The sequence below is a fragment of the Typopeltis vanoorti genome, chromosome 19 (assembly GCF_054136105.1).
Source record: "Typopeltis vanoorti isolate ZY-2024b chromosome 19, IOZ_Tvanoo_1.0, whole genome shotgun sequence".
Taxonomy (NCBI): Eukaryota; Metazoa; Arthropoda; class Arachnida; order Uropygi; family Thelyphonidae; genus Typopeltis; species Typopeltis vanoorti.
In genome coordinates, this window is record NC_143567.1 from 16,594,020 (window position 1) to 16,608,757 (window position 14,738).

At 32.6% G+C, this 14,738-nt stretch overlaps 1 protein-coding gene across 1 annotated transcript in view; it reads left to right on the top strand.

Moving 5' to 3' along the window:
* The first annotated feature begins 6,420 nt into the window (after positions 1-6,420).
* LOC150095881 (tyrosine kinase receptor Cad96Ca-like) overlaps positions 6,421-14,738 on the top strand; it is a 110,380-nt gene continuing 102,062 nt past the window's right edge. Inside the window, exon 1 of the mRNA XM_090409555.1 lies at positions 6,421-6,706. Coding sequence (XP_090265681.1) covers positions 6,421-6,706 — 286 coding nt within the window. The remainder of the gene's footprint in view (positions 6,707-14,738) is intronic.

The following is a 14,738-nucleotide window of genomic DNA, read 5'->3' on the forward strand; positions in this document are numbered from 1 at the left end:
CTTATTATAATACTCTGGAAAAGAGACATTTGAAACAAATTTTTCTGGGTGAGGTCAAGAGCAACATGATGTGGAGCGAGTGCTCTGTATGCAGGTAGCCTAGTTTGTGAAGATGCGCAAACTTTTGTATACTTAAGTGCATAAGAATGAAAAGAATGTTTCTTGTCAAGTATAATATACTGTTTTATTTAGTATGATGTGGAGCTATGGAATTGCAAATTTTTCTAAACTATATGTAATTAAATAGTGATGTACCATTTAAATTAAAATTTTTTGCATAAGTTTATTTAAAGATAAAATTACATATCTCATATGTAATTTTATAAACTAATGATGGATGTTATTTCATCCATCATTAGTTTTCACACTGCGTTTTCAGGTATAACATACAACACAACTGAATAGTGATTTTAGATGTGATAATGAAGAAATATCATGAAAATTAGCTTAATAAAATTATTAATTAGTAATTAAACAAGAATGGGTAGTGATTATTCATCCTTGATTTCATCTGTCAAGCCAGAATTGTAATATATATTGCACATATCCAAGCTTATTAGAGATAGTTTATTGTTTTCCCTCATCTTCTCTTTTATTTCCCTTGGAAATAAGATTTAAACAAAAATTCTGAACATTAGGAAAGATGATATATCTGCTTAACATAGGTTTAATCTAAAATAGTTTATTGAAAACTTATAATAATTGGGATATTGTTATATATTTATACATGTATGCCACACATGTTGCATTCTCAGAATTACTTGGACATGTCCTTTCATAGTAGTGAATGATGTGAGCCCGTTATTCTACATGCAGAGGTAGGAATTAAATTAATCCCTATAAAAATGGCCTATAATCATTTACTGTACATAAATTTTGCATCTACATGGAAAAGCCATGCCTGAATCTTTTTTTTTTAATTTTTTTTAAGCCTAATTATGCTTAGATAACTGTGCCTTTTTTTTTTTTTGCATGTGAAGAACTTCATTTAAGATGATTACTTTCACAAAACAATTGTTTTACATATTGGTTACCATGAGTTAAAAAGTTTTCATCATCAAGTTCCTAAAAAGTTCTCTATTTGTTCTGAATTAAATTCTTGTGAATTCATAATTCTAGTTACAAATCATTTCAAAGAAAGCACACTGTTTCTGTCCTTCTACAGTTTTGATTTACATGAAAGTAAAACAAAGTAAATCTTTACACAGACCATGACATTTGTAATAATGGATAATGTTATCTGCAATATTTTACACTGCTGATCTCCCCAATTTCCAAAATTGCTCATTATGAATTGAAATAAACACTATGAAACAAATTATATATCAGCTAAGCCCACTGTGTAAATGCATCTAAAACAACATCAATTATTATTAATGTCATAATTGTTTTTGATGTTCTTCAGCTTGCTGAAACTGTAAGGTTCTTTTCTGCAGCTACCAACTTCTTCCATTTCTTTCTGTCTTGAGCTTTTTCAGTATTCCAGTCCTGGATTTTCATTTCCTGCTAAGTCTCTCAGTCCATTTTAGCTAAGTCTTTTTGGATATTATCTTCCCAGCATATCGACAGCCTACCTCTAAGTCACTTTCCATCCAGCTTCATCTTGAATGCTTGTTTAACCATTCTCTCCTCACCCATTTTTTTTTTTTTTCCCACATGTCTAAGCCATCTGATTCATCAGAAGTAAGGATCTATAGAGTTCATATAGTTCTTGATTTTTTTTGTCTTCTCCATTCACTTGTGTTATCTCTTACAGGTCCACAGACTTTTTGAGGATTTTATTTTCAAATATCTGCAACACTTCTGCATCTTGGTCTTTTATGCTCCAGCTTTCTGCTCCATATAAAACAATAGGTCTAATGATTGTCTTGTATATTTCTGTTTTTAACTCTGCTTGATAGAATTTTGGAAAATAGTAATTATGCTTACTGATGTAGTAAATCGATAAGATCTATTGGAGGCATCTATTCCAGCTTTTATTTCTGTACTGATTTTATTATCTCAAGTAATCAATGTTTCAAGGGTATTATAAGTTTAAATTTCAGGTTATCAATGGTAAATTGATCATTTCCCCTTGATTGTGATTTCTGCATACATCATCATCATCAAATTCCTGCCATGTACCCTCAAGGGGTGTACAGGATATGATAGTACTACATGAAAAAAATTACATCATTACTAACTTCCTATCTACAATTTTCCTCCAAATCAGTCTGTTACTTGTCAATACTCCAACATTATCAGATCTTATATTTCTATCATCTAAGGCAGCGCTTCCCAAACTGTGGGCCGCGGCCCCCTTGGGGGCCTTAGGTTTTGTTGAAGGGGGCTGTGAAATAATGAAAACAAATTTAAAATGTTTTAAGACTAAGTAGTTTTTTTATTTTAAAAGAAATGTATTTAATAAAAGAAACTTTTATTATTTCTTTTTTGTTATTTTTTATATTTTAATGGAAAAATGCACACATTGGTGTTGGTTCACAAACTTTGCTTCCTGCGTATTTCGGTGCTTAATGAATATTAGTAAATATTGCTTATTCATATGTTTCATTTCAAAGCAGTGGTTAATTGTATTTACTTCGAATGCTCTCCAGGGAAGCTCCAAATCTTCCTGTCCTCCCTTTCATCAAGCGTTCTTAATCAGGGACTGTTGATATTGACTTTATATACATATCAAAACTCGTTTTATATTATCACTGTCATCCGAGCTAGTTTTCTGTTACCAATAAAAGTTTCGCATATACTTCACACATGAAAAAAAAAAAGCTTAAACAAGTTCATGTGGGGAGATAGTAACTCGCTTGCAGTGGTAAACAACACACCCTCCTTAACAGTCACTATACTGCAGAGGCAATAAAAACAAGTACTTTTATTATTCCAGTGAATAAGGTATGAGCAGTCTGTGTAATATATTTCTCAACAAATAGTGCAATTAGAGACAACTGGGATAAAAACACACTAATTAATGAATCACATGTCCCCTCATACAGAAACTATGCTGTATAGACTGAAACAAAACCATATATTGCATGGACAAACACAGTCTAACTAAAAACTATTGTTATTAATTAGATGTGTTTGTGAGTTCGATTTCACAAGGCAGCAATAAAATTCAAGGAACGTGTTAAAACTAAGTAATATATGTGTATATATATATATAATGAATGTTATGGCAGTTTCACATATGGAATTCGGTTGAAGAGAGTTAGCATTTCAACTCAGTTGTCAGCTATGCTTTTATCTTTCGGTTGTGCGATCTTTTGTTAATACCGCACCAATCATATGCACGTTTTAATAACCTACCTTTGCTGTCTGTTTCGCGTTAGGCTTAATTACCATAAAGGGAGAAAAGTCACAAAAGAGAAAAATGTTCCTGGTCCGGGGATTCCCTTATTCAGGTAATATTACACTAATTTCATGTTATCAGTCTGTGGTGTGCCAGTATCGGTAAGTGGGGATATTATTTGATCGATTCTACGTTAAAAAATTTAACCCTGAGATGGATAAGTGGCTGATAAAAAAAATTAAAAAAAAATCCCGCGAACAATCAGAAGAAGCAGAAACAGACTCAAAAAAAAAAAAAAGGGGACAGTATTTCATATTTTACCAGAACAGCCCGCATCATCTTCAGAACCAAACAGTAAGAGGCAAAAAATGTAATATTTGCATTTGATTTTTGCAATATTCACTGTGCATGTTTTGTATCGAATATAAATACAATAAATATTATAATAATATATCTCTCTATTACGATTTTTTTTCGAGGGGGGCTGTGAAATATTTTAATTTTTGCAAAGGGGGCCCTGACATCTAGAAGTTTGGGAAGCACTGGTCTAAGGCACTTTGTACTGTATCAATCCACCTATATCTTGGTCTTCCTCTGGGTCGTTTTGCTTCCAACCTGGCAGAGAACACTTGTTTTGCTAATCTTTCTTTGTCTATTCTGTTTAAGTGACCATACCACCTGAGATTAGCTCTGCTAAAGCATTCCTGGATGCTGACAATGTCACCTAATATTCTCATTTTTAATATGATATTGACATTGATGCCATCTGTTCACGCCTATAATCTTTCTCAGGACTCTCATATCTGCGGTCTCTAGTCTTTGGTCAAGTGTTTTACTTCTGACCCAGCTCTCAGATCCATAAATTAAAACTGGTTTGAACACTGTCTTGTATACAACTAATTTAGTGTTTCGACTAATTTCTCTCCATATGAATTTATTCAGTTGACTTCCCACCATACCAGCTTTGCTAATTCTGTTGTCTATTTCTATATTTAATTTACCATCTTCAATAAAAATCGTGCTTAAGTAGCTGAAATGTTTTACTTGTTCCACAGGTTCTCCATTCACAACACAGTTGACATTTTCAATGATTCTGCCTATTTTCATTGTCTTTGTCTTTTTATTGCATACCATATCTATTACAACAGCTATTCAATTTAGTCAGGGAATATTGCAGACTTGTAGTGGATTTATTGAGAAGTATAACATCATCCGCATAAAGCAAAGAGCTGACATTAAGGTCTCCAATTTTGATATCACGTTTAATACCACTTTCCTTCATAATGTGATCCATATAGATAATGAATAACAGAGGGGATAATGTACATCCTTGTCTAACACCAGATTTAACATTAAACCATCTTCCTGTACTTCAATTCTAACTGCTGACTTACAACTCAAATAAAGACTAAGTATTGCTTGATATAATGCCCCATTGACACCATATAACTGTAGCGTATTGAATAGCTTCTCTCTTGGTACCTTGTCATATGCCTTTTCCAAATCGACAAAACTTAAATATAGATCTTTGTTATATTCCCATGCTTTCTCGACTGTTTGTCGTAAAGTGAAGATCTGATCCTGACAGCCTCTATTTTTGAAATACTTCACTTCCTTTCTTAATAATATCAATTTTAATTTCATCTGGTACTGGGATTGACCAAGCAGCAACATTACAGAATATTTCATTTGTATTTGTCCATTCCATTTCCTTACTATTGGCATTCTTTACTTGTTGTTCTATTGCTTCTGTCGTGTTGAGTTCAATATTCTTTTCATCATCAATATTTTTCTTATTCTGCTGGACTATTCGTTCCAAAGTATCTTCCATTTCTTGCCGTTTTTCTGCCACTATTTCTTCTATTTCACTTGGTATGGTTGAAGCTGATGTCGCTGGCATTATGTCTTTTATAATAGCTCCTGACATATTTGTAATAGCTTCTTCTTTCATTTTTTTTATTTTTCTTCTTTGATATCCACTTGGTTTTTTTTGACGTTTCATGTTCCTATAATTTTTTAAATAGAGTTTGACTAGTATAGATTGTACTGATCAGAAGCAAATCAACAAATAATAGTAAAAAAAAAAGTCTTAAATTTTTACTTTTAAAAAACTTATAAAAAAAATGCATACTGCGCCTTTTGCCTCAGTATAAATACAAATATTAGGGGTACTAAGGGGAGAAATAACTTAAGTATTAGTAAAAATTTTGGGGATATCTGGTGCGTAGATAATAGTTGAACATAGATAAAGGGGAAATAACTAGATAGAATGAAAATAATAAAATGGGACACAACAATAGCATGGTGATAGAAAATACTCAACAGGAATGCCATTTGGAATATATATTTGCACTTAAAGTAGAAAAAACTATCACAAACCTAACATGTGGGAAGGTAGCTGGAGTCAGCAGCATACCCAGAGGGGGGGGGGTCTGCTGCAGGTACCAAGCTGAATGAGAGCCAAGAGCATGGAATATTATTACTATTCACCAGATATTTGTATAAAAATTTTTGTATCATTTTCAGTTCTTAAAAATTATTTAATATTATTGATATTCGTAAATAATTTTTTAAAAATTTGGCGCTAAATATGACATACAATATGTAGATAGTTAATTCGAATTCAAATCAAAACACTTGAATTTTGTTTAGTTACTTTTGTATTATTGCAACACCAAAGCTAGAGGGCATATAACATTCTAATTTACAGTTAGTGGGGATGAAGTGGTGTGGTGTTAAGACAGAAACACATGTGACCTTGATTGAAAACAACCAACAAACTTGACTATTATAAAATTTTACTGTTTTAAAGCCAATTAAAGCAAGGTGAAGATCAGCAGAACAGTTTCATAGTAAAATCACACATTATTTATCCAAACATATAAGTGTACACGTTCGTATTTTTGTGTTTATAGTCGGTCATAGAATACTGTATGTTAAAAATAGGCCGATTATAAACAAACTTGGAAGAAGTATTTTTGTGTTTGCATCACATAGCAGATAAAAGCCATGCTGCCAGTAAGTACAGTTTTTAAAAGTACAAATTTAAGACTTTTTTCTACTATTATTTGTTGATTTGCTTCTGATCAGTACAATCTATACTAGTCAAACTCTATTTAAAAAATTATAGGAACATGAAACGACAAAAAAAACCAAGTGGATATCAAAGAAGAAAAATAAAAAAAATGAAAGAAGAAGCTATTACAAATATGTCAGGAGCTATTATAAAAGACATAATGCCAGCAACATCAGTTTCAACCATAGCAAGTGAAATAGAAGAAATAGTGGCAGAAGAATGGCAAGAAATGGAAGATACTTTGGAACGAATAGTCCAGCAGGATAAGAAAAATATTGATGATGAAAAGAATATTGAACTCAACATGACAGAAGCAATAGAACAACAAGTAAAGAATGCCAATAGTAAGGAAATGGAATGGACAAATACAAATGAAATATTCTGTAATGTTGCTGCTTGGTCAATCCCAGTACCAGATGAAATTAAAATTTTAGTATTTAGTTTGAGATATTATATACAAAAACAAGGAGAAAGAACTAAAATATGTCTGAAAGTGAAACAATGTTGCAGTCGTGACACTTTATCTCGTTTCTTAACACATTAATTTCCTGCGTGATTAGGTTCATAATTTTTCAAGTGGCGCATCGGACAGCAATTTCAGACAACTGTTTTATCATTGGACAAAAGGTTTATTAAAAACTTTAACATGGTACAATTCAATTTTTGTTATTACTCAATTCAATGCTAAACTAAATACTTACAAACTAACATTAACTTATTACAAGTAATTAGGCTATAATCCAATAATGGGTATTACGATCATGCCGCCATACACATTCAACACATAAATTCATTTGACACGGACATATAAGATTAATTCACACTATTTAACTATCCAAACTTAAGTAGATTAACTAAACCTTCTATTGCACTAACACACAACTATGAATTTTAACTTTCCTATACATTACAATAGACATGCAAAATTCTCAGGACACTTAATTATTCACATAACATTAACACTAGCCAGCTTACTTTTAATATATTCTGTCAGATGCTAAAGTCCTAGTATAAATTTTCCTTGGTCACTTCAACAGTTCCGTATTAGAATAATGATACTTATTACAAATTTTAGTTAACATTAGATATATTTTACAGTACCTTTCTTTCTTGAGTTTTTCATATGGGCCTTTACCTTTTTCTGATTGAACTAGCTTGGTATAACCTCTCCGATAATCTGCTACTCCTACGTTCCTTTTGGAGTTGAACTATGCTTACACGGTCTTAAACTTTCGTAATTCAGGACACACTTTGAATCATCTATATGACGGCTGTGCGACTCGCGACGTGGATATCGATATCTTTATAGCTTTCCCTTTCTCGTGGTTGTCACTGAAGTTGAAACACAAAGAATATGTTTCCTTTTCTTTGACTCTATGACATTCTTCGCTTCTTACATAGGAAATCCGGAATCGAAATCCGCTCACTTTTGTTTCCATGTTGTGACGATGGAGATATAACCCCAATCTCCACTCAGGAAAACCGCGTGAAACCTATGCCACGGAGCTCGTAGAGAACTCCTCGGGAACAGAACCAAAACAAAAAACCAAAAAGCCTCGTGGGGGGAGGTTTACAACCCTTTTATACCTGCTCTCCTAACGGCACCTTTTTTAACTTCTTTTCTCCGCCTCCTTCTTGATTTTACCTCACCGACCAATTAGGGTGGTGTTTTTCTGCCAAACGATGTCTCAATCCGGGAATCGGCCCTGAGCGATAGTCTGTTGTTTTTCTTCCGATAGCCTCTAACTTAATCCCCTTTCCAAAATTTTTCTATGAATTCAGTTAATATTTTTAATCTCTAGCCTCTCACATACCATCTCTTACAACTAATCCTTTTCTCTCTTATTTAGTTAAATTTTCTCTTTTATATCATATTACAACATTAATATATTCTTTCCTTTTGTTAGTTAGTTCAACCAAACACCTTTATTTTATATATATTTTATTGGATGCAAGAATATTTCCTTTTTCTTTTAAATAATTCATTTAAATTAGCTATTAGCCTTTATGCAGGGTTTTTAATTTATTTCTCTTCATGTTACACCATGATAGCTGAGAATTCTACATTCTTAAGATATCAGGTGTAACACTATCACTGCTTGTTTCATTTAGGAATCTTTTACAGTAATTACTCCATACATCAAGAATATCTTTATCCTCAATTTTCATGTCCTCTTTTTCATCTCTAATTTCTTTTATAGTACTCTTTCCTCCATTTTTGAGTTTTTTCAGTAGCCTCCAGAATATTTTACCACCTTCCTGATATTTATTTTCAATGTTCTTACCAATGACTTTTAGCTAATATATGCTTTTCTAAAGTCTATAAATAAAAGTATAGACCTGCAGATTATTATTATTATTATTATTTTTTTTTTGTAGTATCTGTCTTAAGTATCTGTTGATCTTTTTCTTCAGAATCTGCTTGATATTAGCCTACATTTTCTTCAGCAGCATTTTTTTTTATCCATTTTTGATGTTCAGTTGGCAAAAAATGTGCACTTTTTTTTGGGGGGGGGATGTAAAAACATTGAATAAAATTTGGTTCTGAAAAGATCAGGACCCATGAAGAACAAAAATTACCAGTGTAATTTTTTTGTTATTGTTATGCAGTATTTTCTTGCAGTCTTTGAAGTACCTATTGACTCATGAAGAGTTTTAAAAATAAATTCTAATCTGGAATATCTGTAGTTTGAATAGGCAACTAAATCTCCCCCCCACCCAAATGAAAAAAGTTGAATGCCTAATGTAACATACCTATACTTTTTTTTTAATCATCCTTTTTCTCTAAGATACAGTAACAGATAATTTATTATTTTTTCAATAATTATGTAGTCTTGTGAGATGATTAGGCAGAATTAATTTTGACAAAAAAAAAGGAAAGAAATATCACTGTTTCTGTTTAGAATGTCTTCTTCTAATTAGAAATGGTAATAGCTTAATCGCAAGCCTAGCTTTGCTTGCTTGTAATTATTTTATAAGTTTCCTGTAGATATCAGAGAAATGAATAGAAATGTTATTGGTGTTGTGAATTATATTTCAATGAATTAAATAGCATAGAATATAGAATTAGTATGAAATAAATCTTTTAGTTAATGGGTAAAATTATTGTAAATAAATTTACCTGGACTGTACGTACATCACTGCTACATATTTCTTCCTCTCTATTAGTTGTTTCCTGTAATTAACTAAATTAAGATAATGTAATCATTGCTATTCATTATACGTTGAATATATTGTTAGTAACACAATCTATATAGAATGAATTATATTGATCATTTTATTGACAGCAAATCAGCAATAACATAGCTAATCTGCTTCAAACGGAAAATATTAAAGTAAAAAAAAAAAAAAAAAATGTTTAAAATAAAAGACAATACTAATATATATATATATATATTATTAAGGGTATTTACTCAGATTGTAGACATTTTTATATTCGAACTAGAAACACCGAGATAAGACAAAAACTTTAATTAGAACCCAACTAGTTTTAATCAGAATTCCGACTTCTTGAGGTGTATATATTATTACAAAAAAACAGGAAAAACAGCAAGATAAAAAAAGTTAACTTCTCACATAAACAAGTTAGGAACAACAACAGTCAAGTTTGAATTGCTGGTCTGGAATGGCAGGTCTAGTATGAGGCGTTAGTGAGTGGGAACTATCTCAAGAATGCCAGAATTGAGTTACTGCACTGTATGAATCAGGTAAGCTATAACTTAAATTACTGTTCATGTGGGGGGGGGGTTGATATTCTCTCTCTTTACAAATGTTCCTACCGAAGAAGTCCTCAATCTCCTAAAAAATTTTCTCCTTATTAATGCATTGTGTAAACTCCAGCTATTTCTTATTTGAAAGAAAAATCTTTAAACAAACCAGGGGCTTAGCTATTGGCAGCCCTTTGTCTCCAGTGTTAACCAACATTTTTCTTGAGGACTTCAAGGAAAAAGCAATCTGTAGTGCTACACTAAAACCCAAACCATGGCTTCGATACATAGATGAAATCTTCCTCATCTGGGAATATGGTCCAGAGAACTTACAAACCTTCCTAGATCATTTGAACAATCGCCACCAAAACATCAAATTCACATCAGAACTTGAGGTGAACAGTGTCTCTCCTTTATAGATTTAAAGATTACCAGGATGCCTAATTGTCTCAAATTTTCTATTTTTCGAAAAACAACTCATACGGACAGATACTTACATGCCTCCTCTCATCACTTCCCTCCGCAGAAACTCGGAATTATCACCACTCTGGCTCATCAGGCGAGATCTCTAATTTCAGAAGAAGAAGATCTTCAAATCGAACTTAACCACCTCAAGAGTACTTTCTTAAACAACGGCTACTCGCCTCAAAGCATTTCTAACTGTTTATACCCATGTCTCCAACCTCAGCAAGATGATAACTCTAACCCTATTGCATACATTTCATTACTGTACATGAGTTCTCTATTGCTCAAATTGGCAAAAATTATGAAGAAATTTAATATTAGAACTCACTTCACTACCCTACCAAAACTTCGTTCTTTACTGAGTCAACCCAAGCCAAAACATCACCAACTTCAGTTCCCAGGAGTATATAAAATCATCTGTAGTTACGGGAAACCGTATTATGGGCAAACCGATAAGTCTGTCTCACTATGACTGGAAGAGCATCAACGTGATATCTCTTACAATAGAACCCATGCAAGCACTCTCTCCAGTCATGTTCTTTTCTGTGCCAACTCTAATTTAGAAGAGCGTCAACACCAGATAGACTGGAATCTTACTACAGATATCCATAAATGCCCTGATGAACTAGAAATACGATTTTAGAATCCTAAGAAATACAGGCAGCCCTCGGTTTATGCCTCACTTCCAGTCCTGAAAAAACGGGCATAAAACGAACCCAATTTTAATGGGAGGTACAAAGTTATGTTCTGCGCAGTCAAAAAATATGCACATGAAGTATGTGTAACATTATTATATTTAAAGCTTTGATAATATATACAAATATATTTGTTAAAATAAAATTATTAATAATGAAAACAGAACAAAATTATATACAAAAAATATGAAACTTCGAAAAGATGCGATTACACTCCTTTTTATATTCGCACTCCGTTCCCAATCGTGGTCCATTTCACAGAGTTCATCAGTCAATGTCTCTGTGCTTGCAAGGATACACTGTAATCAGCCGTTTTTATATTTCTCAGAGGACCTTCTTCGTTTTCTTTCTCCTCCTTTGGATGTTGACTTAATTGTTTGGCTAATTCTTTTAAGTCTTCGTTGGAAAGCAGTTTATCATGGCTCTCTAAGACTTCTGTCACATCTTCAGCTGTCATATCGTCCAATACCGCTTCTCACGTAAGCTTGGTAACATCTTCAATAACATTCTCCTTTTGCTCTAATTCCTCAAAGTCGTGCATAAATGCTGGAAGAAGTTTTCATCATGCTCCTTTTAAACACTTTGCTGACACTTCATTCCAAGCTGCCTTGATGTTTTTAATACGCTTCAAAATATCGAAGGGCATTAATTTTGCAATGTCGTGTTTGGACGCATGTAAACAACTTTGACATCCAATGGTGTTCCTACTTCAGCAAGGTTTTGAGGATGTCCAGGGGCATTATCCAAGAGAAGCAATGCCTTGGCTGGCAAATCATTTTCTTTACAAAAGCAAAGCACAGTAGGACAAAAATAATTTGTGTACCAATCTATAAAAATGTCTTGTGTAACCCAAGCTTTCTTGTTCCATTTCCAAATGTTCCACTGGCAGCATGACTTTTAGGCCCTTGAAGGTGTGTGGTGTCTGTGAATGGTACACCAACAATGGTTTAAGCTTCAAAGTTATGGAGACATTTGCACCCAACAAAAGCATAAGTCTATCTTTTGCAGCTTTATAACCTGGAGCGGAACGTTCTTCACAGGAAATTAAGGTGCGTGATGGCAATTTTTTCCAGTAGAGCCCAGTCTCATCAACATTAAAAATGAGATTAGGAGGATAACTTCCTTGTTCTACACAGTCTTGAAATTCTTCAGGAAAAGCAGCTGCTGCTGCAACATCTGCACTTGCCACCTCACCACATAATTTGACATTATGGCACTTATTTCGAGACTTAAATCTCATGAACCAACCTTTGCTTCCTAAAAATGTTTCTTCGACCTGTCTTTTGAAGATCCTCAAAAATTGTTTTTGCTTTCTCAGTTATAACAGCCTGCATCAGAGGAATGTTTTTCTGATTCAAGTCATCCACCCATAATGATAATAATTTTTTCATTGAAGTTTATCCCTGCTATAACTTACATGTTTTGCATTTAGTACTGCCATGGATTGTTGCGCAGACTGTTTTCTTCTATCTGCATTTTTCATAATTGTCGTAACAGTCGATGGAGGTAAGTTCATACTTCTACAGACATTAGCACATGTCTGCACATCTTCTTTTCAAATGTGATTGATTTCTGCACCTTCTTAACACCAAGTTCTGCTAACTTTTCTGCACTTCTTTTATCAGACATGGTATGTAATCATGTACTTTATCAATTTAAATATGTATGTATGTAAAAAAAATTAAATAGAACAATTAAGTAGATTCAGAGTATAACTAGGTTTGATACATATACGTCGTAGTAACTCAGTAAACACTCAAACACTAGAATGCCTGCTGGCATTGTTTCTCAGTCAGACCACACTACAGTAAGAAAGCACGTGCAGGCATCCGGCATTATTGTGAATCGGTGTAAATTGAACCGTCGTAAACCAAGGGCTGCCCATAGTTCTGGATCCCTCACACATGAACAGTAATTTAAGTTATATCTTACCTGATTCACACAGTGCAGTAATTCAATTCTGGCGTTCTCGAGATAGTTTCCACTCACTAAGGCTTCACGCTACACCTGCCACGTGGACAGCAGTTCAAACTTGACTGTTGTTGTTTATGTGAGACATTCACTTTTTTATTTTGCTATTTTTTCCCAGTTTTTTGTGATAGTAAACACCTGAAAAAGTCGGCATTCCGATGAAACTACTTTAATTCTAATTAAAGTTTTTGTCTTATCTCAGTGTTTATAGTCAGTAAAATTCTAATATAAATATATATATATATATAAATTAGAGGTAGAAAGTGGCTAAGTATTCAAACAGTTATTATCTGCTATCCCTTATGAAATTAATATTATTTTTCATGACTTATTGGTGTTCTTGAAATTAAAAATTGAAAAAAAAATATATATATAGTTTACTGACTCCTGTCAGCATTGCTTCCTGAACCCCTCAGGTCAACTGTTCATATTAAAAACTAAGAGAGAAAAACATAATTATATTTGTGATATTTCAGTTTTTGATGTACCAGCTTTTTTTGATAGAAAAAAAATAATGCTAAAAGAACAAATTAAAATGATTATAACTGATTCCTAAATATGTATAAATACATATATGTAATGATGTAATATTTATTTATTTACTTTATTCAAAAAATGTATAATGAATGTGTCTAATTTGGCCCAACAAACTGATAAAATCATATCATGACAATATCCCACTTTATTATCACTTCCAATGTTATTTAACCTTGTATGAAATAAAGTGGAGTACAGAAGTCTGCACAACGATGTGTCATCTGTAGGTGCAGAATGCAAGTCTTGATTTTTTTTTTTTCCATTTTCAGAAAGGACAGAAAAAAATATTTAATTGGGATATCTTTTTACCCCCACATTAGCTTTTCTGCATTTTAGATTCTGGGCCCTCTTTAGCTCTTTGGGAAATGAGATGCTTTTGTCAATACGGGAAGAGAATAAAAGAGAGTTTGTTTGAGGATGTAAATTTGTATTATGTTGCTTCAGAATTGAAGATATTATGGGTCCAGGAGTAATGTCTTTACAAGTAAATAAAAATTGTCACCACAGACATATTAAGGCTTGCTAATATAAGCCATAAAATGTGTTAAAAGGCAAAATGAAAGGAGGGGGGTGGGTAGGAAGAGGAGTTACTCTTCAAATCATAAATTTTCTAACCCCAAAATTTGGAATTACTGAAATTTTTCAGCAAAAGTTTTTTTGAAATTGAGTAACTCATATAAAAGATAATTTGCTTAAAGAAAGTGAGTAAATGAGTTTATGATTAATATTTAAAGACTTAAAATGACATCATTCAGAATTTTTAATTATCTTGATATATGGAAGCACTATTTCATTTTGGTATAATGGTCAGGACAAATAAACACAAAATGTTTAAGCTGATATTTTAGAATACTTTTAAAGGAGAATTATTAATAAACAAATTTCTTGTAATTCCAGACACTGCAGTATTAGGAGACATCAAGTTAATAATAGCTAATGAATAAGAGTAATTCTAAGCTTATAGGATAAGTGCATCTTATTTTACCAAGGAATTCATCTTG